The 25390-nt window shown below is 41.0% G+C and overlaps 1 protein-coding gene across 1 annotated transcript in view; it reads right to left on the bottom strand.

The window, feature by feature from the left end:
* The window catches only part of NFASC (neurofascin), a 136320-nt gene that overhangs the window by 18429 nt on the left and 92501 nt on the right, over positions 1 to 25390 (bottom strand). The window contains 6 exon segments of the mRNA XM_015419339.1: positions 2915 to 3058; positions 6306 to 6359; positions 6362 to 6522; positions 8145 to 8164; positions 11280 to 11455; positions 20250 to 20258. Of these exon segments, the coding sequence (XP_015274825.1) occupies positions 2915 to 3058; positions 6306 to 6359; positions 6362 to 6522; positions 8145 to 8164; positions 11280 to 11455; positions 20250 to 20258 (564 nt within the window).

The raw sequence follows: 25390 nt of genomic DNA on the forward strand, positions 1-25390 counted from the left end.
AAACATTTCAAAGAACAGTATATGTACTAGTGATTTCAGCTTCACAACAGTGTTGAATTCAGACCTTTGTCACAAGCAGAAATATAGGCACAAGCAGCTTCAGACTTTTTTACGTTTTAGAGGGTTAGTGGGTATGAATCATACTTTCACCATTTCTTATTTTTCCTCTGGCCTATTGTCTTACCATTCTGTTTGTCAATTCAGAAAACTACCATCACTTTCACTACAGCCCAATTTAGCTGTGAGACAGAGAGCTGAACTTCACCTTCACTGCGGCCCAATTTAGCTGTGAGGTAGATAGCTTCCCTGTGAGCCTTTGCTTGGGCTAAGCATCATCTTGCTGAAACTGGTCTCCAGCCTGTGCAATGCAACTGCATGTGTTCAGTTAGCATGGCAGCACATATCCTCAAGGCAGGGCTGGGGGGGGGGGGAGAAGATGTGCTGGAACTCTCAAGAGGGAAATGAACTTTTCAATCTGTATATTGAAAACTCATGAATTTTTAAGCATTTAAAAAAGAATTTTGTTAAAGAGGTTCCGGAACTCCATTCCAGCGCATTCCCCCAGAAAAAAACCCTGTCTCAAGGGTTAAGGAACTCTGGTGTGCATACTAAGCACACAAAGCTGCTTTGCAAAAGTGGTAGCACAGTATAAATGATATGCTGACAGTGTAATCCTAAGAACACAGTCCTGGGAGTAAACCCCACTGAACAGAATAATGAGACATAGGGCTGCCAAGTCCCCCCGGGGGGCGGGGAAACCCCGCCCTGGAGGCCCGTTCCCCACCGCCGGATCGGGCCCTCGGGGGGAACCCCACCCCCAAAGCACGTTGGGGACGGGGCCACAATCATCTGAGGGAAAACTCTATGGCTTTCCCTTGGATGATTTTGGCCCTGCCCCCGACGTGCTTGCGTCACTTTCGTGTGATGTGCTTGTGACTCGCAAAGCGCGTGCACGAAGACTCCCAGAGCAAGGCTGAACTCCCCCGCTCCGGAACAGGTAAGCACTTGGCAACCCTAATGAGACATGTTTACAACTATACTTTTTTTTAAACTAAGAAACTCTTTTGCCCTACCAGATTCACTTTTAAATTGTGCCTCAGACTCTAGATCCTGTTGTTGTTTTTGATCCTTTTCTTTTGTCTTCTCAGATTCTATCATTAGCTCAGTCTCATTATTGCCAGTTATAAGATATCACTAACTTTTCTTTCTTTCTTAAATCTACCCATACTCTGGTCCGTTCTTTAGTATATCATTTATCTTTTATCTCTCATGGGGTATTTTCCTCCTCATGATCCTTTTCATTGCTTGTTAAACCTCATCTCTTTTCATCGTATTTTCTGTCTTTGGGATTTTTTGGTGTTTTTGTTCCTACCCACTATATATTCTCATGTTGCTCCTCTTTACTATCTACTATAATTTAATTGATTCTCTTCCTTTTAAAATGCCTTCAAAATAACTTCAGTTGGATTATGCCTAATAATTTTTGTTGTGTCTTCCAGTTTTTCATTTCATTTCTATCTAAATCAGAAGGTTCTTCTATTAGTTGCATTTTGTACAGTGCTTCATTTTTAGGCACTTCACTCACAGTAAATGTCATTGAATTTTCTTTCACATGCCTTCATATTAGAAGTCAGAGTGTTTTCTACTATACGGAGTCTAAATCCCACCATATGTTTTAAGTATTTTATATTTATAAAACTTCCTTGATATCAGATTCAGGTGGGGTAGCCGTATTGGCCTGAAGCAGAACAAAGTTTGAGTCCAGTGGCACCTTTAAGAGCAACAAAGTTTTATTCAAGGTATAAGCTTTCCTATGCAAGTCTGTATCTGAGGAAGTGTGCTTGCACATGAAAGCTTACACCATGAATAAAACTTTGTTGGTCTTAAGGGTGCCACTGGACTCAAACTTTGTTCCTTGATATCATTTAGCTTACAGCTTGCTAAACAATGTCTGTCCCATTCCTCTTGTTGGGCTTTTATTGAGTAGATTTCAGACATTTCTTACATAAAATCTGCACCTAACTGCTGACTTGATTCACCAAAAAAGCTACCATGAACACCCATGAACAGGAAGTCAACTGGGATATTACAATGCATGATTAGCTACCACTTGAGCTAGTTACTTGAATCCTAACCAGAGTTACACCCTTCTAAAGCTCTTGAAGTCAATGGGCTTACAAGGGAGTAACTGTGCTTAGAACTGTACTGTTTATTGATAAGATTTCCAGATTGTTATTTATGATGTCATTTATTGGCATAAGCATGGCACATCTCTTTGTGTATCTTCTGCTGGTGAAAAAAATCTCTCACACGTTTTTCCACAAATGCCCGGATATAAAACTCTTCATATGATTACACGTGTCCATGCGTCAGCTGGCTACATGGCAATGAGAATAATTGGTGGCAACATGACAATGTTTAGCAGGTGGACACAAGCGCAATCCACCTCCTCAACACATAAATGTAACACATAGCAACAGGATAGCGGGTTTCTTGAGGAGAGCTGATCTCCAGGTCTAAACAAAAAGCCATAGTTCTTCTGCCCTTGTTATAAGCATTATGATGCAAAATCAGACTAGTTTGCTAAAAGGCCATGCTGACACATTTTCAGCAAATAGTGCATAAAATGGAGGAGGGGAGAACATGCGCACCACCCTAAGCTTCTCAGAGAGAGGATGGGATAAAAATGAGATAGATATGTATTCAGATAACTTCAATAGCGATGATACATTTCAATTTGTTAGCTCTATAAGAAGGGCAGCATGTGCAATGTCAGCAAAAGTGTGGATGAAGTTTGTTCCATGCATGCCTTAATTCCTCCATCTGAAGAAATGGCACAAAAAAGCAATAAAGTCTGGAATGGAACAAAATATCTCCAAGATGTATTACACAGTGGGACTGAACCTCATCTCACCTGCACTTGTATTAAAGGTTATGTTCGAGCTGGTGATGGTATCATTCCCTTTGAGAAAAACCCGTACTACATACTTCTCCCCAGGAGTCAGGTCACTCAGCTCCATAAAGGGTTTATCAGTGGCAGATTTCATTGTTTTGTTACCTAAGAAACAGAAACCTTACATCAAAGGCAGCTATGAGAAAAACCAGAGTTCACCATACTGGCAAATTCCACCAAAGACACCTTGGGCTACTAAAAAGACACATGTCCCTGCTGATAATAAGCAGTGAGTTAGAGGGATGTTTCACAGAGTTAATATCCATGGTTTCACGGAGTTAATATCCATACGATCAATTCAAAGTTCAGGAATTAGTGTACAAAAGTTGTGCCAGCAATTCATTCTACTTGTAAGCACAAAAATAAATTTTTGAACCAGCATTTAGTTTAAGGAAGCACCTATTTCAATATCCTTAGACTGTACTCAGTTGAACCTTCCCATACTACAAGTTCAGCAATTTAGCACAAAATCAGCAGTACACGAAAAATAAATCAGAAGGCCTTCGCACAATCATCTTTGAATACCCCTTATTTGGGCTGGAAGCAATTGGCATAGCGCTTACTTAGGTTGGTGGTATCATACTGAATCTGAAGGATACAATCACATCTGAGCAATCCCCCCCTCTGGAAGCAACCTTATGCTATATTAGCAGGACCATCATCAGCAGGACCATCATCTAAGACTTCGATGCATTTGAAAGGATATAACTTTGCTTAGGATTGCAGTGTAAAAAGTACATTTTCTGAACTAATAGATGAACAGGGTTAAATAGAGCTCACTTAAAATCTCTTATTAGGAACATGCGGGTGGAGTAAAATAAGGTTAAACCTATATTAAATTTATATGGTTAAAGCAAACATTCATACATTAAAGAGATACAACCAACCTTGTTAAAAACTGTGGTATAGGTAAATCCTATGAAACTGCAAGTATTCTTTGTACACTAAGAGTTTTAATAATCCTGTCTGAATACTGCACTTAGATGTTAGCAAATCATTGGCAAAAACATCCCCAGTTGATGTTACAAAACTGCTTAAATCCAGAGTAACCCTTTTGCTAGCAGTGGCTGGGTTTATCAGAGCATTATTGGCATCCCTTAAAGACACGTCTAAGAAACAGGTTCTTACACTTCTGGCTTACCAGTGGAGCACCCAACAAGACACATGAGAAGCATCTCATAAAAGACAGATACTCCAGGTACTGGCTGTATAGGCACAAGGCAGTAGAATAAGACTTCTGTGCAGTGACAGGCATTGCATCAAACACTTTTTATTTTGTGATGCTAGGTAAAAGTCTCACAAGGGTTACTTATTGATAACTTATTTCAAATACTGTGGGTAATGCAAATGATGAAAAACTAACCTCATCTGCTACAAGCAACCCCAAGAATACAATATAGAGGCTGCCCCAGCAAATTAAAACAATTAAAAGCATAGCTACATATACATACTTTGAATGAGAGAAAGAAAGTCAGATGAGATCTGAGTTTAACTATCAAACACATAATTATACACTTCATATAATGTCTGCTTAATGTGCTCAGCAAATCAGGATAAAACAGTGTGGGACTGCAATGGATTGTGAACAAAGTATATGTTGGTTAGTTTGATGGCTACTGACTAAAACAAATGTTCAGAACAGAAAAATAGGAACAGACCTGGAATTCTAGAGATTCTAAACCAAAATGCAGTTTTCCTATTAATCTCCAAAGCTCTTCTGTTACAGTTGGTTGGACTAGTGGCAGACTCCAAATGTTTTCCTATGATGGCTGTGGGTTTTAACCCTATAACTCTCTCAAATTACAATTAGTCTCATTTTCCAAACCTCACCTAAAAATTTGCTGCCAGTTGAACATTTATGGAAATCTATTTTATTCTATTCAAAGTACAATCTTTCGTGTGCAGGTTCTTGCACACAAAAGCTTATACCTTGAATAAAACTTTGTTGGTCTTAAAGGTGCCACTGGACTCAAACTTTGTTCTGCTGCTTCAGACCAACACGGCTACCCACCTGAATCTATTTTATTCTATGAACTTCTGCAGCCACCACAAACAACTTGGGTCAGTTTTTAAAACCAACTGTATCAGGATGCATTGTTCTGAAACCACCAGCAAAGGGATGGGGAGGGAATTAAATTCCATAGGATAGAAGAAAAAGAAGAGTTGATTTTATACCCCACCCTTCACTACCCAAAGGAGTCTCAGAATGGCTTACAATCTCCTTCCCGTCCTCTTCCCACAACAGACACCCTGTGATTTAGGTGGGGCTGAGAGAACTCTGAGAGAACTCTGAGAGAACTGTTCTTGAGAGAACAGCTCTGAGGCTGCAGTCACACACACTAAATAAACCACTTTCAATCTACTTTCCAACTGGATTTTACTGTAGCTGATTCTGCATTGGCTTTTCCCTCCGTTGTCTTACCAAACCCACATTGGAACAGAAATTCCCCTCTGCAATGCATGCCGCTTTCACTTTCTTTGATCATCAGGTTTTATCGTACCTTCTGCATAGATTTATGGCTGGGTTTTTTGCTGTTTAGGGGTGACTTTGCAGTCAGTATGGCGTTGCCCTGAGGTATTTGAATGTGGTTTTGAGCTGCACTTTTTCCTTCCAGTTAAGAAAATGTGGAGCAAATGCTAGATGCAGAATTGCCCTGTGTGAACTGGCAAAATCCAGTTGGAAAGTGCACTGAAAGTGGATTGTTTAATGTGTGTGACTGCAGCCTGAGAGAACTTGTGATTGACCCAAGGTCACCCAGCTGACTGCATGTGGAGGAGTGGGGAATCAAATCCGGTTCTCCAGATTAGAGTCCACCGCTCTTGACCATTATACCAAGCTGGCAGACTTAACCACTACACCAGCATAAAAATCACAGTTCCACTTTAATCTGATTTACAAATTAAATACTATGCCTTCTCCTTGCCTGTCCTCTCCTCTAGACTAAGTGAAAGAGATAAAACTTGTTGAGACATATGAAGATCAGTGAACAGCTCTTCGGCATATTTCTAAATTTTAAATAGCAGTTGCAGGATCTGTGGCAGAGGGTCTTCCCCTCTTTTCTTAATATCACACAGCAGTACCCCATAGCTGCTGTTTACCTCACCAATGGAAACATTAAAGTTGCCTATATAGTTACCTAATGAAACAAATAGCAGTTCTAGGAGGGGCCATTTGAGGCTGGGAAAGAGAAGGGAAGAGTTAAGCCTCTCCCCTGATTCAGATCCAGGGCCCAGCAGCTCTTTAACAATTAAAAAAAAACATGCTGTAAAGGCATTCATGGATCCTCCTGTGTTTAGTTTAGTTTGACTCTAAATTACACTGTAGTTATCATCACATAACAATCCATTAAACCCCTGAGAGATGCCAGGATCTCTGGTGGCATCAAGGACCCTGAAGTATTCCCACACCCCAATGCTTACTGTTGATATACTCAACCACAAACTCAGTTTCAGGATCAAACTTGTGGTTCCAGGTGATGTTTGCCCAGTTACTGGTAGGTGAAGCTTTTACGTCCCAGATGGGCTTTCCATCGCCAGCTAGTGAACAGGTTAGAACAAAGGTTAGTATACTGAGTTATAGACAAATGTGCATTCTAATTTGTCTTCTGAATTAACTCATCACTTTAATATGAGGAAAAACTTAAAGCATAGTGTACAACAGGATTTGGATGCTAAAGCACTCTTTCACATGGGAAATGCATGAGAATGTCTTGCGTTTCCACTTCAAATTACATGTCAAATACCAATAGTAACTTTTCTGTAAATATGTTCCTTGAAATGTCAACGTTATAGACAAATCTCTATCACACCAGATAAAATCACTCACTGAAATGCAAGGAGAGACTATGCTAAAACTACCACCGACCCAACCCCTAATTATTCTGTAGTGAGCAGTTTGGAAGGTGAGCTACATTTCTTAAAAAACAAACAAACTATAGAGCAACATTTTCAGAAGAGATTACCCAATGAGGAAGACATTTTCTGCGAAAGCTTATGTTGTTCCCACCCATTCTTATAGGCAGAATAGTGGACCAAGACGCACTGAGTGTCTGGTTTCAACTTTTAGGCCCTGTGAGGTGTAAGGGATAAATTTTGCTAAAAATTAGTGTTATCTACAATTTCTGGGTCACTTGACCGTCAAAAACTAAGTTCTATCTCCTTCACTTCCTACATTAGGTGGACTACTGGTCGTTGAAGTGATATGGCCAGATCCCAAGCTCTGTTCTGCATATGTCGTGAACAACACAGAAAGAGTACCAACTCAACTTCGTACAATGCACTGCAGGCTAGGTTCTCCAACCAATATGCTGATTGCCACTCTAGGGATCATTGAAAGACTCCTCTAATTTTTACTTTCCTAGCATTCAGAAAATTCAAATGTTTCTGCTCTGTGCATTTGACTTGTCTGTTTGCAGAGCATGGAACAAAGGCAAATAATGTTAATGCATAGATTACCCTAATTTTGGAGGATCAAAGGAATTAAATCAGTGTTTCCATGGTGAGCCAGCACAGAACATATGTGGAGTCCGTGTAGCTGACTTCCTGAACTGATAGAGGAGGGTACATTTTTGGGGGGTAGCTTTGCTTGGTAGACTTCACTCCCAGCAGCAGAGACCAGATAGGAGAGCGGGGAGCTATTGTGTAGTTGGGTCTTAAATTATCTTGAGACTCCTCCCAAAGAGTCTGAACAACCTAGCAAGACTTGATGGATGAAGTAACCAACAGGAGAGGCTCTTCACTGAATTGCTAGCTTGTAGTGAAAGACTAATGGATTGTATATACACTTTGATTTTTTTCCAGGGAAATTGATTACTGAAGCTTGAGTGTGAATGGCTTGGCCCTTTAGGCTCTGGAAACTCACTTTAGCTTTGTGCACCAAAGGTGAAATTCAGTCCACATGGTCATCTTAATATTAAAAAGACTTGGAAAGAATTTTGTCCATAGTCTGCAAAGGTTACCCTAGGTAAGAGGAGGAGGAGATTGGATTTATACCCTGCCCTTCACTTGGGCGTCTCAGAGCGGCTTACAAACTCCTCTCCCTTCCCCTCCCCACAACAGACACCCTGTGAGGTGGGTGGGGCTGAGAGAACTCTGACACAAACTGCTCTTTTTCAAGGACAGCTGTGCCAGAGCTTGTGATTGACCCAAGGTCACATCAGCAGGTGCAAGTGGATTAACCACTACACCAGACTGGCTCTCAGAATCAGTTGTCTTTATACAATTGTTTAATTGGCCTGAAAGTTTTATATCAGAAACTCTAGCTTTTGCTTTGGTTATCAAACAAAAATCATTTGGAAATTAGAGCACATTTTCAACAATAAGCTCCTACAGAGTGGAATTTTGAAGTCTGCATTTCAGAGAAGTATTTCGTTATCCAACAAAACGAATTTCATTGACACATGCTTATAGTGTGGGGCCTTCTTCTACCAGCCACTTATCACTGTGCAGGGGCATCTGATTCCATTGCATGATTATCCATGAGGCATTTGATCATGAGTAGTTACTGAGAAATTACAAGCTGAGCAATTAGTTTGTATACCTAGCATTGCCACCTAAGCATTGCCTAAGCATTGCCACCGATGCCAATGAGATTCTGTACGTGCAAGAGTTTTTAAGGCAAGTTCAATCAAGTGCTACAATGATCTGCTTTAACTTTGATATACGTTAGCAAGACGTTATTGCAAACCATGAAATGGCTACCTTACATTGAAAAGTAGTTCTCTTAATTGGACTTACTGAGGGACTTCTTGTTATTTAGGAACTTAGACAGCTGGCTGCACAAAACCAGAAAGCCCATGGTTCAAATTTTTCCTTTGCCATAAACTCACTTGGTCATCTTAGTTTAGTCAGTATCTCTCAGCCTCAGCCACCCTTCCTTATCTACAATAGCTGCATTCCAATGCCATGATAGGCATTGGTTGGTTGAGCCATCAGATATAAATTACAAAAATCCTGTTTATGCATAAACATCTTGCCTCTGTCCTGCACTCCAAAGAAGATATCCTCCCTATATTGTCATCTCTGCAGCCTGGTGGTGCTATTAAAAAAACTGTGGTGTAAGAATTCAGACATCTCAACAAACCACAATTAGCTCCCATCCAGCTACAAATTCTGGTACAGTGATGACTAAATATCTCCATTTGGGCAGGGCTTGATTAAACCAAGGTTTATTGTGATATCTGAATGCAACCAATATGAGGATAGTAACCTACTGACGTGAAGGTCTTTGAACCCTCTGCAGTGCTATACAAATACTATTAATTATTATGATTATTATATTGTACTAGCCACAAAGCCCATTGCAAAGTCAATGTAATGAGCTCTAGCAAGACCCCGGGGGCGAGGGCTGACGCCATGAAGCCTGTGGAAGTCACATCTGTCACCTGGTGGCTGGGTGCCTGGCCACTCACAGGCAGCCAGCTGCTCACCGGGCGCAGCATGAGGAGGCCCTCACCGCCAGAGTATTCCCCGCGGCCGGCCGCCTCCGGGCCACTCACCGGGCACGTGGGTACCTGAAGGCGTCGGTGGGCAACAAAGTCCACCACAGTGTCTCTGTGAGCAGGTGCGGGCCCCGCATCCGGCCACCCCTGGCGCCCTCTTGGTTGCTTGCCAGCTGGCCAGCCACCTACAAGCGTCCGCGGTCAAACACGACCCCTTTCGCCCGCTGGAGCGTCCATCCTGCCCAGCATAACGAGACTGAGAGGCTGGCCACCAGTTCTGTGGGTGGGTGGGCGGGACTAACACAAGGCATCCACCAGTACATGGAGACAGCCTGTGAGTGACAGATCTCGCAGCATATTGATTTGAGAGCGTGTCGGGAGTCCCCGACCAAAACAGCTTTATTTATTATGATGATACAGTGGGGAAGAACATCAGGTCAATCTCATTAACCCTCTGTGGCTGTAGACCCCCCTCCCAAAACTACATTCCCCCCCCCCTCTGCTAAATCAACAGCTGCAATATCTAGTGCTGAGTAGCCTAGTTTATTAGCCAAAGACCTCCCCAGGGTAAATATGTAAGAAGTAATCTTCAGAATGCCCTTGCTATTCATTATGAAAAAACCACAGCTGTTCCTTGTTTACAAAGATTTTACAGATCTTACCTTTTTTCCTGGAATTTTTACCATGAAGGGCATCATGCCCCATAATGAATCAGATCCATAACAGAGTTAATCACATTACTGATTTTGTCACATTAAGAATTTTGCTGACCAGAGCTACTTTAATCCACTAAAATAATCTGTTCTAGTCTGTTTTTAGGCTCCGCAAGGGAATAATATTCTCCATATCTGAATCAGGAAACCCTATTTTCTTTTCTTAGTGAAAGATGCAGCATTTTCAATTCGTATTTCACTTGATTTTGATGAAAGATTATTTTTTCTTCTGAATGTTGCCGTTTGATATGGTGCTACTGCTAAGTGTCCTGTGCTCTAATGAATGCAAATGAAAACTGGGATCCAAATAATTGAATTCCCAGTTCCTTCCTCTTGGTCAGTTGTCCATGCTTTGTGTTATTACCTATGCAATCTGGGGCAGCAGGAAGCTCTTGGGGGGGTTGGTCTGGTTAGAAATTCTGTGTGTGCCTACAGAGGCTCTTTATAACAAAGTTGATACTATTTTGACATTCATTTCAGTACTACTGTATGAGACTGATCCCATTAATAAAATATCATTTTTGGTGCTCAGTGATGGAGGAGCTGCAGCTCAGTGGTAGAGCATCTGCTTGGCATGCAGAAGGTCCCAGCTTCAATCCCTGGCATCTCCAGTCAAAAGGATCGGGTAGGAGGTGATGTGAAAGACCTCTGCCTGAGACCCTGGAGAGCTGCTGCCTGTCTGAGTAGACGATACCTACTTTGATGAACCAGAGGTCTAATTTGGTATAAGGCAGCTTCATGTGTGTTCAGTGACTGGTCTATACAGGACATCTTAGAAAAGGGGATTTAGGCAGTTATCTAGATACTCTGGGGCACTCTAAATATAGGTGTTGATAGTAATGTCTTCTACAACTATTTTCGTGATAGTTATGGATGCCAGTGGTTTGTTTTTGAGGCAGATGGGCCTTTCTGAAGAGTCATTCTTAAAGCAACTTTATCAAAACTACCTAGGGAGTACACAGCATTCAGTACTTCATTTGCTGCTAACCAATTCCTGTATTACTGAGAAAATCTCTATGCTGTATGGTTTAAAAAGGCATTCCTATTTTAATGTCAAGCCTTAATTAATGGCATAACTTGTTTGAAAAAAGATCTAAGTATGGTTTAGATAGCTAATAGAAAGGAAGGTGCAGTACCAGAATCATCTGCTGCAATAGCTATTGTGCTAGCAACAACTGTGGTGATGGTAGTTGCTTCCGTAGTAGTTGTAGCTTCTGTGGTGGTAGTTGCTTCTGTAGTGGTGGTTGTAGCTTCAGTGGTGGTGGTAGTGGTGGTTGTGGCCTCTGTGGTGGGGGCCACAGTTGCAGTGGTAGTGAGATCAATTGTTGTTGAAGGCCACCATGTTGGAACTAGGAGGGAGATGCAAAAACTGCATTTTGAGAGGTATTTGCATGTTTAGTCCTGTGGCTTTGCCATCCCCTGAAGCTAAATGTGCATATGAGAGAAGGCAAAGTGGATCAAGACATATGCACAAAAAATTCCAGGATTAAACCAACCAAGCACACTGCAAAAAGAACAAAGCTCCAGTTTCACTTTCTTCCCTTTGTAGACAGTCACTAGAAATAGCTATGCCATTCAGCTACAGAGTGGGCAGGTGTGGGAGAGGCTTGGAATCTCTCAAACAAAAGGTTCATGCAAAAAGCCTGGTGGGCAAGCACAGAGTAAACATGCAAAAAAGCAGCAGGAAGTGGGAGACCTCAGCCAAAGACAGATAATTGCCATTGCCTACAAGCATGCTGTTTGTTTTTAGACTCCATTCACTGACTCAACAGATTGTGTTGGTTCTTGTAAGAGAACTATGGTTCTCAAAGTTCTCGTGACTGTGAACTACAAAGGTAGGCATAGCCAGACTGAAAAACAAAAGGAAAAGGAATGCTCTGCATAAAGATATTAGAAGAAGTCCTGCTTCTCAAAATAAAGCTACTTATTAATACAGCAAGTAAACCTTATGATCAGATCGCCTAAATAGGAAGCTCCAAGAGTGTGGAACAATGCACAGTACAACAGTGTGGTACTCTATGAAAAACCATAATTCAGCCATTTACTGTTTTGAGAAAGGCAAGTGCAATCAGCACGTGTGAATCCTTAAATGGCTTCCATAACTTAAAAACTACCAAATTTAACAAACAACTATTTTAGTACACTGTGAGATGCTAGTCAGAAGACTGAAAAGTCATACATACCTGCAAGTCTGGACATATGTTTATAGCTTCTTGTGTGATTTCATTCTCTTAATGGGTATGTGAATATTTTCAAACATATCAGAAATATTGTACTTAGAACATCCTCAAGGACAATGCAAAACACAATATTCTCATATTAGTAACTGTACATCTGAGAACCCTTTTAAAACAAAGCACTCGCATTCATTTATCACATCTGCCAGGAGAAAGCTAGTATGTTCCATTTTTACTTATGTTAGCATGTCTAGCAAATGAGAATTTTGTCAGTGACCCTTATGATTTAGGCAGGGAAAGAACAGTTAGCTGCACTATTGCTGTCTACTGAGGACTGAAAGGATGGCCATTTCAGAACTTTGCAGATTAGTCAAACTAAATCTTCTAGATGTTTGTGGAACTTTTCAAACCTCAAGTGCTGATCGCCAGAGAGTAGGGTTGCCAAATGTACTCACCTGTGCCGGCGGGGGACTTTGTGTTGTCTCCTGGTGTGCGTGCGCACACCAGAGAAGTGACGTGCATGCGGGGGTGGGGTTTCCCCCGGGCCCCGATTCTGCGGGACGGAAATCGGGGCTCCAAAGCGGGGGGAATTCCGCCCCCTGGGGGGATTTGGCAGCCCTACCAGAGAGGCTTGATGAATGCCATCAAAACTAAGATTAGAAATTGGCTAGATACAGATCACCTGGAGAACTTAATGAGAATTTAACTGCATATTTAAAATGGGAATAATATTAACACTGATAGTTTTTAATTTCTGGAAAACAGAGAAAGAAGGGAAGTTAAATTAAAAAACAAAATATGCCCTGATTCTGTTTATAGTTATAATGTTTAAATCATTTCTAAAATATAGTTTAAAAGAATTATATAAGTAATACAAATATAAGTAAGTTCCATATAAACATATGATTTGTAAAACAAATAATAATAGTTCAGATTTTATGTTTGTAAACTGATTTTTTTTTAAATAATGTAGGCCCGCTCACAGTTCTAAAGCTAATGCCATTTTTGGCTCATGAAGTAAAATTTTGGCTCACAACACTCTACAGCTTTATCATCAAATTTATTTATACCCTGCTCTATCCCACACCATATCCCATTGGCCGCTTGGGGGAGGGAGGGAGGAACATTAAGGATCTGTGCACAGACTTTGTATGATCCCTGAGCTGGATCCAACTCATACTATGGCACTGAGACTCTGACAGAAGGAAGCTGGCATCAATGTGGGTGGGAGCTTCAAAAATGAGAAAGGCAGCATGCTGCTAATGTGCTTGAACTGCATTCTCTTTGCATAGATTGTAGCAAAGCAGGGGAAAACCTGGAAACAGGATGATGTCATGGAGAAAGATGTCATATGGATGCTCAAACCCCCCCCCCCAACGTCCGTGTGGCTGGAGCCTTAATATAGCATACTTTGCCTTGTCTGCACACCACTGCAAATGTGACATTCTTATTGCCTTGCTGTTCTTTTTGCACATGCCTAATATATTGCTGAACTACCTGCAATGCTGAACAGAAGCAGCTTAATATGTTGTCGAAGGCTTTCACAGCCAGAGTTCATTAATTGTTGTAGATTTGCCGGGCTGTATGGCCATGGTCTTAGCATTGTAGTTTAGAGTTCAAACAGTGGCAAGATGGGAAGAGAACTTTGCATCTTATTTCTACCCACTCCTATTTTTGTAGGAAAGATATTGTGCTAAATGGGCAACTGGTTTAAATCCTATGCCTTTAAACAGACAGAATTTCCCTTAAGTAACCAAGTCTCCTTTAAATTCACAATTAGATTTAAAAACTTTTAACAGAATAGAATGATCCAATTTGCCATGGAGCGGGCAAAGCAAAATTAAATTAAATGGCTGCACACCCTGAACTGTAGCTAGAACATTTCTCAGTGAACAGTTCTCTGCCAGCAGTTTTCTGCAAATCACACATTAATTTGTTTTAAGCTCTGCAGAAACAGGAAGTGCTCATCACACCACTTCTCAGACCTTGCAATTTCCAGACTATTTCACTCAAATGAGATTTGCATTGCATGGATTTAAAAAAGAAGAACAAAAAAGAAGGCTGTTTCCCCCCCATCTCTTATTCTGTGATAGTGATAAAAATAAACAGGAAGAAGGGGATATGCCTCTAACTACTATACAGATATACTGGGAAATATATTCTTGATAATGGCTTTGTGATGCAAATATGCAGGATACTTAACAGTTTAAATTCATCTGCCTGCCATGAAATTGGAGCTGCATGTTTTGTGTATATCTGTTTTATATGTTCTTGGCAGCACCAGCTGAAAGTGGAATTTAAAGTATCTCTTAGCCTTCCTTGCACTCTGCTCAGGGTCAAGACCGGAATCCTCAAAAGATATGAATGGGAACAGGAAATATGCTTTTGACTAACAACATTGTAAATGGGCTGCCTCAGTAAACTCGGAGTGAAATAAGCTGGTCTGGGTTAAGGCAGAAGGTCAGATTGTATGATGAAAATGGACCCTCCTGGCTATTAAAACTATTCTAGCCTTGATGGCTTTGTTATATTGCTCTCTGGGCAGAATCTCACTGAAAAGTCCTGCTTGGGAAATGTGAACAAACTTTGCTCTTGCCAAACAAACCCCACCTTCTTCAGCCCATAAAGTCTACTCTTTCATTTTTAAAAAAAATAAAAATAATCAGAATACTGACAGCTTCTCAGAAAAGCCAGAGACATTCCTCACTTGGAGTCCAACTAAACGTGACCACAAACTCATGGTGCCCACGAGTTCACCATCACATTTAATTAGGCTCTTGGTGATCCAGTATTGTAAGGTTTTGAAAAGCTATACTAGTGTTCAGTCTCATAATGTGATGAAATCTGGATTCCAGGCTTCAGGCTGCAACCCTTACAAGACTTCCCTGGAAGTAAACCCCAGCAAATAAAATGGGATTTTCTTCTGTGTAGACTTTTTTAGAATTGCTTTCTTGGTCAATTAATGATAGAAGGTGAATTAAGATAAAGGTTTCCCTTGCTCAAAAGCCAGTTGAATCTGACTCTAGGGGGCAGTGCTCATCTCTGTTTCCAAGCCGAAGAGCCAGCGTTGTCTGAAGACGTCTCTGTGTCCATGTGGTCGGCATGACTAGACACCAAGGCGCACGGAATGCTGTTTCCTTCCCACTGAAGTGGTACCTATTTATCTACTTGCAATTTCTTGCTTTTGAACTGTTAGGTTGGCAGGAGCTGGGACCAGAGACGGGAGCTCACTCTATCATGCAGCACTAGGGTCTCAAACTGCCGAACTACTGACCTTCTGGTCTGCAGTTCAACATCTTAACCTCTGAGCCACCGCAGTCCTAGAAGATGAATTAACAAGCTTTAATTACAGACTTTACAAACTGATCAATGATTAATTGGCAAAGCTGACAAGTAAAACTTTTTGAGCAAGCTTCAGAGAAACATTGACTCTCTTTCCTCCCTGCATCAAACTTAATGAAACAGACGCTGGCTTTTCCTTCTGGTCTGTATCCAAACCTAGCAAGCAACTGACCTTAACAGGTGTCTACTTTTCTTATAACGATAGGAACAGGCAACTGAAGCTGATAGGTCTCTCCTGGAATCTGCATGCATTTTAAACCTGGAGCTTACACAGACCTTGATCTTGTTTCCCTCACTCACTTTTCAAAGCTATTTTGGGTCTGGTGTCTTATTATAGGGAACAAGCCACACTTCCAAATTTAATGAAAAAGGGGTGATTAAAGGCAGCCTTTCATTGTAGAGATTTATGGACACTTTCATTTATTATATAGGAGACCTCTCACATGTAAGAGACAAACTGTCTCCCTTGCTTCACTAATCGGCACAGATTCTGCCTCAAGTCTGCCTTCCAGTAAACAGAGCAGAGTTTTGAAGGCAGTTTGTTCAGTCTTGCCACCATCTGTGTGTGTGTGTGTGTGTATAAATAAATAAAATGAGCTGTCTTAAAACTATTCTGTCCTTTTTATTTGCCATCTACCTTTATAAAAAAAAAATCTCTGGGAGAGTGAGGGTTGAAAAAAGGCTCTCCATGAAATGAAAGCACCCCCGCTTGAATTCCTATCACAAGTAAGGATTTGGTTGAAGGATTAATTAAATACACTTATGATAATCACAAAAGCTGGCTTGACTACAGATGGGTCCCCTGCTGCTGAAGACCCACAAGGTCCCCCAGCAGTACCTACAGGTTCACAGAGGCAGACGTACATATGGCAGTTTGTCTTTGAAATGGCCTGAACAAAAAGGTATATATGAACAGCTTATAATAAGGAACAGAAAAGCACACACACATAAGAATCTGGACTGGTATTCGTTTGGAAACACTGGCACCAAAGACGGATGAAAATTTTCAAGCTACACAGCTCATCTTCCTGCTGCTTTTCTCTGACAACAAAAAGTATTTCAGTGGGCATGGAAAAACAACAAAACACAGAGAGGCCAGCAGTATCATCCATACTACAATATTTTAGCAACAAAATGTATATCCACTTTAGTGCAGCACAGCAGACACAATGGCAAAGCAACAGCATTCCACAGCATCATGCAAAATCACAGCAATCAAAGTAAAGCTGTCAAGTATTCTAAATGGTATGGGCGATATATAATGACAATAGGAATTTGAAACAACACTGAAGTAAAATCCAGAGAAAGTGCAATGCATATTCAAAGATCATAGGTGGATGAATCCCAGCATGTACACTTCAGAGACAACCGGTGTACATGTCTAGGGTGGGGGAGGGATGGGACATTTTTTTGTATTTGATTGTTCTGTCAATAATTACAGCAGTTTCCTCAAGCACTTTAAAGTCTAAATGGTTCATAGTGCCATGAGCTGGCATAGAAAAAAGCTTTCTATATTTGATATAATTTACTTTCTGTACTGAACGAATCATCCACAATCCTTTTTGGGCCTTGAGAAATGCTGTCAGATTTGTTAGTTTGTTAAGGAAATCTGATCCTGAAGTTCACAAGTTCAATAACTGCTTAAAATTTTCTGTTTAAATACCTGGACAAAACACCTGGCATGGAACTCCTTAAATGATCAATCAATGGTTCTTATAATTTGTGCTGTTCCTAGATCAGGAATGGTTTCTATTCCCTGTGAGTTGAAACTAACAAAACAGACTAGTAGAAAAGAATGTAGAACAAGATTATGGTGGGATTAACTATAGGACAGCATCCTTGAGTCTCCCACCTTTCTTCTATAAATTGTTCTTTTAGCAGCTGTACAAATGCCAGGAGTTAACCAGGTGAGGCTTCCCCATCACTATACATCCATTACTGGAAAAGAGATTCACTTGGAGAGCTGCCACATTTTTCTAGCCAGAAAATGTATTTTTTAAGAGCTGCATAAAAGGCAGAAATTAAAAGGTGATGTTTCCCCATCACTATAACCCCACATTGGTGAAAGCTGAGCCTACTGAATTTCAGCCCATTATAGACAAGACACTTGCTGGATTGGACCAAAGGTACAACTAGTCCATTCTGTTTTACATACTGGCCATCTGAATGCTTCCAGGATGCCTACAAGCTGGGCACAAAGGCAGCAAGAGTCATCATCATCATCATCATCATCATCATCATCATCATCATCATCATCATCATCATCATCACTTGAGAAAAGGCATAGGTTTATGGTTCAGAAAAAAGAAGCAATGATATGCATACAGGCAACTGTCAAATTCAAACATCTTCTAAAAATTAAAGGGCATTTTAAAAAATTGGCTTAAATTGCTTTGTGCCAGGCGTCTAGCTACAGTGGGGGCATCTCGGGCCTAGGCCTCTGACTCACTGGCAAGGCCCCATGACTTCCCATCCAGCCAACGTCCCCTGAGCAGTGGCAGATGCAGGGAAGGAGCGGAGTATTCCTGCGCAGCTGTCCAGCACGAAGGGCCAGCTACAGTGGCCATGTGGAGCCAGACAGCACCTCTCTGTTTCCCCCAGAAACTGAATTAAATTACCTTTAATTCGATTAGCCAGTGCCCCCTAAGACACGGAAATGCCACCTGACTTAAAAAATCCTGGCTACGGGCCTGCTTTGTGCACTAGTGGTTAAAGAGCAAATCAAACCATGCAGTAAACTGCAATGAACTTCAGGGTTCTTCAGTTTACTGTAAAGCACTTGAAATAGTGTCAGAAAGAGTGATGAGGTAATAATGCATCTGCCAGGTATGTAAATGATTGCTAAAGAGACCCTGAGGACTGATGCATGACTATAGATACCACCAAAGCCAGCTTTCCATGACATGGACTCTGCTGTAGATGTTTACTATAAGAATCATTGTCATTACGTCTGAGAGAGAGGGCCCATGTCCCTTTCAGGCATACTTGCATCTGTTGGAATGGATGCAATGAAATTATTTCTGTGGTAAGCATTTTACCACAAGGGAATGGATGAAGCTGAGATGGAGAGGCTATGGCAAATGTCATGTATAGGCCAGCCTGTAGAATTAACTGGGTTTGGAGATTATGTGACATACTTCTACACAGCTAAATTATTTTTCTAAAGGAGGAACGAAGCCTTAATGAAGCCTCTTTTCTTAAGACACAGAGAGAACGCATAATGAGGTTAGGGTCTGTGCATTCTTGTCTGGGTGGGTTTCCCTTCAAATATATCCCAGCTGTCCTGGGATCTGGTGTGTAAGTAATGCTGATTTAATAACAATGGTTCGAACTGCAAAACTGGTATAATTAGAAGGGCTTTGCTACTGAAGCACTGTTACCTTTGTATCCTGAGGTGCTAATACATATCAGATGCCAACCTGAGCTGCACGTCTCAACGGCAGCGACACATCCCATTTTGTACAAAAAGCAAAAAAATAGAACAGTAGGATCCATTAGAACGATCACCTCAGGATAGCATAATTACGTTGCATGAAGATACTACAGACATACTAGTTGAAGGTTTACTAAATTAAAAGACTTAAAAGAATCAATGCATTCTGCTATAGGAGTAGATAAATGTAGAATCCCGTCACTTCATGACTGGAAGAACATAGAATCATATTAACACATGCTGGCAAATTCCCCACTGTGGCAATAGTAAAATAGAGGGGAAAAGTAAAGGTCCAGATGGAGGAGAACAGGACCAAAGGATGTCACCACAGAGTAGAGGGTACACCACACATTTGGTGTGCTTAGGCCTAATCCTCCCCTGATGTCCGTTGTGACATAAAGGTATATCCTCATTTGTATCTGAATACAAAATGTGTTATTAGAGACAAGCTCAGCTGCTAGATTCAGGAGGGAGAAGGGGAATATTCTCATTTGAAATCTAGCCCCATAATGAGAGAGCACTGCAGGCCTAAAGATAAAGGGAGTCTTTGATTTGGAAGCAGAGCCTCATTGCCTATCAGGAGTGACAAAGGCACACTGTGAGGGGTGATGGACCCTTGGACATCTATCAAATGCGTTGTGCAGACAAGGCATGTGCAGTGCTGGAAACAGCAGCACTTAAATCATAAACCATGCAATGTCATGAGGATTCTGAAGTACTGTGCCTCTTGAAACTATCTCACCCCATTTGGGTGATGTGACTGTAAATTTTACCTGTACTGGATATAAGCTATAAATGTATTAAAGTGGAAGAGCTGATTTTTAACCTGATCTCAATGAGGTCTCTGTTCTGCACACATTACATAAAAGGCTGTGGTGTAGATATTGAGGTCATTTTGTCATGTAAGATTCCAACTGATAAGCACAACCAAGGACTATGTTGTAAGGCCAGTAATTCCAAGATGCTGATTCTCTGCCTCTAAACATGGGCTTGGTTTCCAAGCTACTGAAGCCTTTGGCTTACCTCTATCAAATGCAAAGGTTTACAACAACGACCTTTCATTTGTTCAGATCTACAGATTGGACCCTTTCCATCAGCAGAATAGAACTTTCCTGCCCCCCATTTCATTGTGGCCCAGAGATAGCCACAAAATGTTAATCCTGGGGGACAGGGGACCCCAAGCAAGGACACAAGGGAGGGCTGAGGCAAGAAGGGGGCAGATTGGTGGAAACTGCCTATTTAAAGGGTGAACTGGCTAGGCATATTATAAAGAAAGAGCACCATCCCTTGGTCCTAACTGTTACTGTGTACAATGTACCCTTCAGCAAGGATTCATATTGTTGGGAAGCTAGTACTCTTATCTGAAACTGCACGTGCTTTGATTTCAGGCAACAGAAGAAAGCTTAGCCACATGCTCTTCTCACAGCTTTGGAATAAGATGGCTGGGATTTATTGCTGTGGTCAACGGCTAGGACACCAGAGCTCAGCTAAAACAGATTGAGGCACACAACAGATGTGCTGCTTGCTAGATGATTAGCTAAAAGTAAATGCGACTGCAAGAGCCTCTAAGTAATTATTTTCCCCAGGGTAAAGAGCTCCACTTGCGCTCATTGTCGTACAAAGATACAAATGGTGTCCATTTTCATTAGCTGAGGAAAGCACAGAGTAGTGGTGCTATGTCTCACTAAACAGAATGTTCTTTAACTGGGATAATAGGAAAATTCTAGAGTGTAGCACATGAAAAAAGTAGCTGTACTTAGAAAGCCTGGTATTGAGAAAATTCTGAAACAATACAATCAAGTAAAATTTTAAAAAATCATGATTTATAGTTTTTAGTTTCATTTTGACCTTGTATAAGTGACAATAGGGCTTTAATGTCATTTCAAAATTTTTCCATCATTGGAAGTTTGGTTTTTAAAGCAGCTATGCAGGTCTGAAACAGCAGACCTTCCCTAAGCTATGGGACCACACATCAGATTGCATTCATTCTATTATTTTTAATTATTCAAAGAAAATTCTAATGGGTTGCTAAATTACAACAACTGCTTTCCTTGAGTGTGCCTACAGTGCAAGTAGTCTTTGGAAGGACTGGGTTAATATTTTATGAACTCTGATGGAGAGCCAAACCTATTTTCAAGGGGTTTATTCCTTTGACAACAGGAGGAAATTGAAAAAGAAACAACCCACTAATTTGCTCCAAATCTAATGACTGCAAAAGATGCATATATACAGTCATTCAATAAGTGATATGATACTGCCAAATTGAATGAACCACAAATGTGAGCACTGAAATATGGTCCTGAAGAAGAACTAATCATCTTAATTTTCTTTCCTTGTCAATTTGTACTCTGAATGCTAAAGCAATTTCTCTCCCATTGTGTGTGTGTGTGCGCGTGCAGGGGAAAGAGACATAATACATCATCTATCAACGGACAACTAATCCTTCTCTTCTCAACAAGGCTTCTTGTTTTAATAGATAGGCATAGGTTGTAATTTATATAGCAATATCCATAGTATTTTCTGTCCCAGTCCCACTCCATGGAAATCATCAGATGCTTTTTCTAGGGCACAGAATGTAAAAAGTTGTTCTACAGAGAATGCAGTAAGCCTCTCCTAAGTTCTTAAGATAACAGTCGAACATCCACTAGTTTTTCCCCAGAGAAAGAGCTGGGACTGGCAAATGTTAAGGAGTAGTTCTACAGTGAAACAAGAAATGTATAGAACTTTACCCTTATGAGAAACATCAAGCACTCCTTATAGCCATGGTATAACAGAGAGAGACATAATAGTAATAAGCCTTTTAAAAGCAGCATTCTGCTAATTCCTAAACATACATGATAAACGACATACTTCATAGGTTTCTCACATGCAGTAGCAAACTCTGCCTCCTAAAGAAACAATGGAGTAAAGGACCCTTTGAAAATGGCATATGTGTTAATATTTGTTGACCATTAGCAAGCACACATTGCCTGTTCACACACTTATCCATCAAGAGTTGCAGCACACTCATAAACACTAATCATTTGATTATAAGCAGTGTTAGACTGACATCCTTCTAGGCCAGATATGGTCAAAATAGGCAGGACAATTTATTATTTGCTGTATAAGTTCTTATAGTTGGTTCAACAAAGCCTGACTTTTCAGTTCATCACTCTCTTCAGAGGACAACCATGGGAAGGGTTGCGCCTGCTGTTCCTGCTCTCCTGACTTTGAAACATCCATCTAAAGCATATTGACTTTTGTTATGAATGACTGGGGGATTCTGCTGGTGGTGGGGTTCTCAGGAGAACAGAGAAAGACTATGCCCATACAATAGCAAAGGCTCTATCTGCAGCATGGTGATCAGGAAGGGGGACAGCTGGTGCAGTACTACTCCCCTCCTTCCATATGCCCAATTGAAGGTGTATAAAGGACAAAAAGCCTTGTTCTACTGAGTTCTATATCAGTAGAAGATGTGCTAGATAAAAAAGCAACTTTAAAATCTGCAATATAGGGTAAAAATATTTTTATGCCAGAAATATCAGATATGAGTTTTTAAAAATACTTCCCAGTTTGCACTTGTTAACATTATTAAACTCAGTATTTCTTTTCTTAATCCCTCTACACTGTAGAAATCAAAACACAACTTTTTTTGGTGTTTTCAAGCTCTCCCACGGGTGCAACTAAAGACCTCATCATTCAATTCTTCTAAAAACACACACACTATTCTATTTATGCGTCTGTTCTGGAGGGGGAAAAAATCCTATGATACTTTTTTCCACTGATGAATGCACCTGACTTTAAACAACAAAACATCAGCTGCAAAATAATGCTGGAACTGATTATGACTGAATAACCAAGCTGAGTAATACCACAATTATTAAAAGGCCTGTATGATCTGCAACCACAAATAAAACATTGGCCGGGCTGGGACTGAGACAGAATCAGTTTACATCGACTGCATTCCAGTTTTGAAAAGAGATACACAGAGGCATCTATGCAGCTTGTTGGTTAGTCAACAGCCTCTCAATCTTCACCTGGTAACTGGAACATACACACAGTTGTTCACAGATGCTAAAAATTAGATGATAAGTGTCCATTCAGTTCTTGGACATATATAGTGATATTGTCACTCAGTTCAGCATACAATGGTAGGGGCTCACAGAACAAAATTCACTAAGAGCACCAAAACACCTCAGGAAAGTCCTGGTAAGACAAAATGTGCGGACCCGTGGTTACTATGCATCATAAATCATAATTTTTCACTTCTTTAAGGCTAAAAGCAGATCAATCTGCTACCCTTTGTACTTCAGGGGATAAAAATAGAGTGAATAATGAGGGTGAGGAGTCTTGCACAAAATTAGATTTGCAAAGCAATATCAATAAACAAAGAGCTGCAATAATATGGTGAAGAAAAGCATCTGTAAGTAAAAGGAAACCGTATTTACAAAATGTTCAAACTCAGTGCAAGAACGATATTCTAGACAGACCAGGTAGCAATGAAAGGGAATTCTCTGTTCCTTTCTGTGAGTGCAACAGCTCCTCTAAGCTCAACAGGAGAGGACTTCCCTTCCTGGCCAGGAGACAGCCAACCCAGAGCACTAAAGGTTCCAAAATACATTCTCATTCTTCAGTGCTCTGTGTGTTGTACCACTGGTCAAGAGCCCTTGCTCTGTCTTGCCTTGTGAACAGCAATTCCAGAGCAGGAAAGGTATTCTCCCTGTCCATTGCTTCCTGGCTCCAGAAAGGGAAAGTTCTTAACCAACAATAGGCACAAAGCAGTACGCAATTACATATTCTGAAAGTTTAGACTACATCTGTAGGCACAATCCCTTTGCTAAGAATTTCCCACCTGCCCCATTGCGCTTAAACAGATGAGACATCTCAGTGTTGTTAAGAAACAGCAACAGCAAAATATCGGAAGCTCAACATGCACACATGCACAGCAGCAGCAGCAGCAGCTCAAGCATTATGTTCAACCATCTCAATGAGCCAGTTATCCTCCACAGAAGACACTGGACAAAATTTTCATTTTTTCCCATTGAAAGGGTTTACATGGCGCATGCTTCTAAAGTGCCAACACACCCCAGGAGACAAGCCTAATGGTCAATATTGCTCCATGCCTGTTATCTCTGCCAGCTGGTACAGTACCTGAGGTTGGAGAAACTTCAGAGAGTGCAGCGCCAGATACAGGGAAGGGAAACATGAGAAGCACATAGGAAAGGAGGGAAAGAGAACACAGGAATATATAAAACCACAGCACAAACATGGCAGGCTGAGGCTGTGACCAAGAAGAAGATGCATTCGCACTCAGTCTCCCACTGCCACTCCCAGTCAGTCTCCACAACAATAGCCATTCAAACCCACAAAAGAGGAAAACATATGGCAGATTCTTTTATCTTTTTTTGGGGGGGGGGGCTAAATAAACTGCATGGCTGCAAGCGTTAAGCAAAATGCAAGCTTTTATATCTCACTGGCTTCACAAAAACCAAACCAAAACCCCAAACCCCCTTCTTTCTAAAGGTCAGGGCAAAAAATAATTCCTAGTTCGACTTTCTTGCAAGCTCATCATACTTTTGTCTACAATACAGGAGACAACCTCCCAAAAAGATCAACCAAGACAATGTTTTATTTCATTCAGATCCCTTGGCACAAATGATGTCTATGAGAAACGGAAGCTGTGGCTTGGATACTCTTATCTCTGTTTAGGAATACCTCTCCTTCATGTGCAGGAGAAAAAAAGAAAAGCCTAGTAAGGCTTGTTTGAAGCAATATTCTTCCATGAGACCTGAAACTCTTTGGCTGCTTATTGTTCATTGTCTAATGGTCCTAAATGCTTATGGAGACAGTGCACCAGTCATTAATCACCTGAGTGATGAACACCTCAGCTTTTATTTGAAGAGCCTGCAAATCCTTACTCAGGAGACTCCAGTGAGAGCTGTTCCCTTGGGGTTCCTGGTACACAGCAACAGCAGGGATTGCGAAATCCTTGTTGAACTCCAGCTATGCTGCCACACTCTGAGGCAGTCATGGCAATGCAACTGCTCAAACCAGTGAGCAGAAAGCAGCATAATATGGCTTTTGCATACTGCTGTGAACACTTGCATAGCTATACTCACGAAGCTGTGCAAAATGTCCTGTACTTGATGTCAACATAAATGCAACTACATCAGCTCATGACAGCTGACTGCTTCCACATGGGGATTTTTCTGTGTGGACAGCGGGAAGCCACCATTATATTTAGGAGAAGCCACACAACATTTTGCCTAATCCAGGCACAACTCATATGGCTCCTGTATTTTTCACTGATGAGATTAATTTTTTAAAAAAATTCATTTAATATGACTCATTGT

The sequence above is a fragment of the Gekko japonicus genome, unplaced genomic scaffold (assembly GCF_001447785.1).
Source record: "Gekko japonicus isolate JY-2015 unplaced genomic scaffold, Gekko_japonicus_V1.1 scaffold276, whole genome shotgun sequence".
Classification (NCBI taxonomy): Eukaryota; Metazoa; Chordata; class Lepidosauria; order Squamata; family Gekkonidae; genus Gekko; species Gekko japonicus.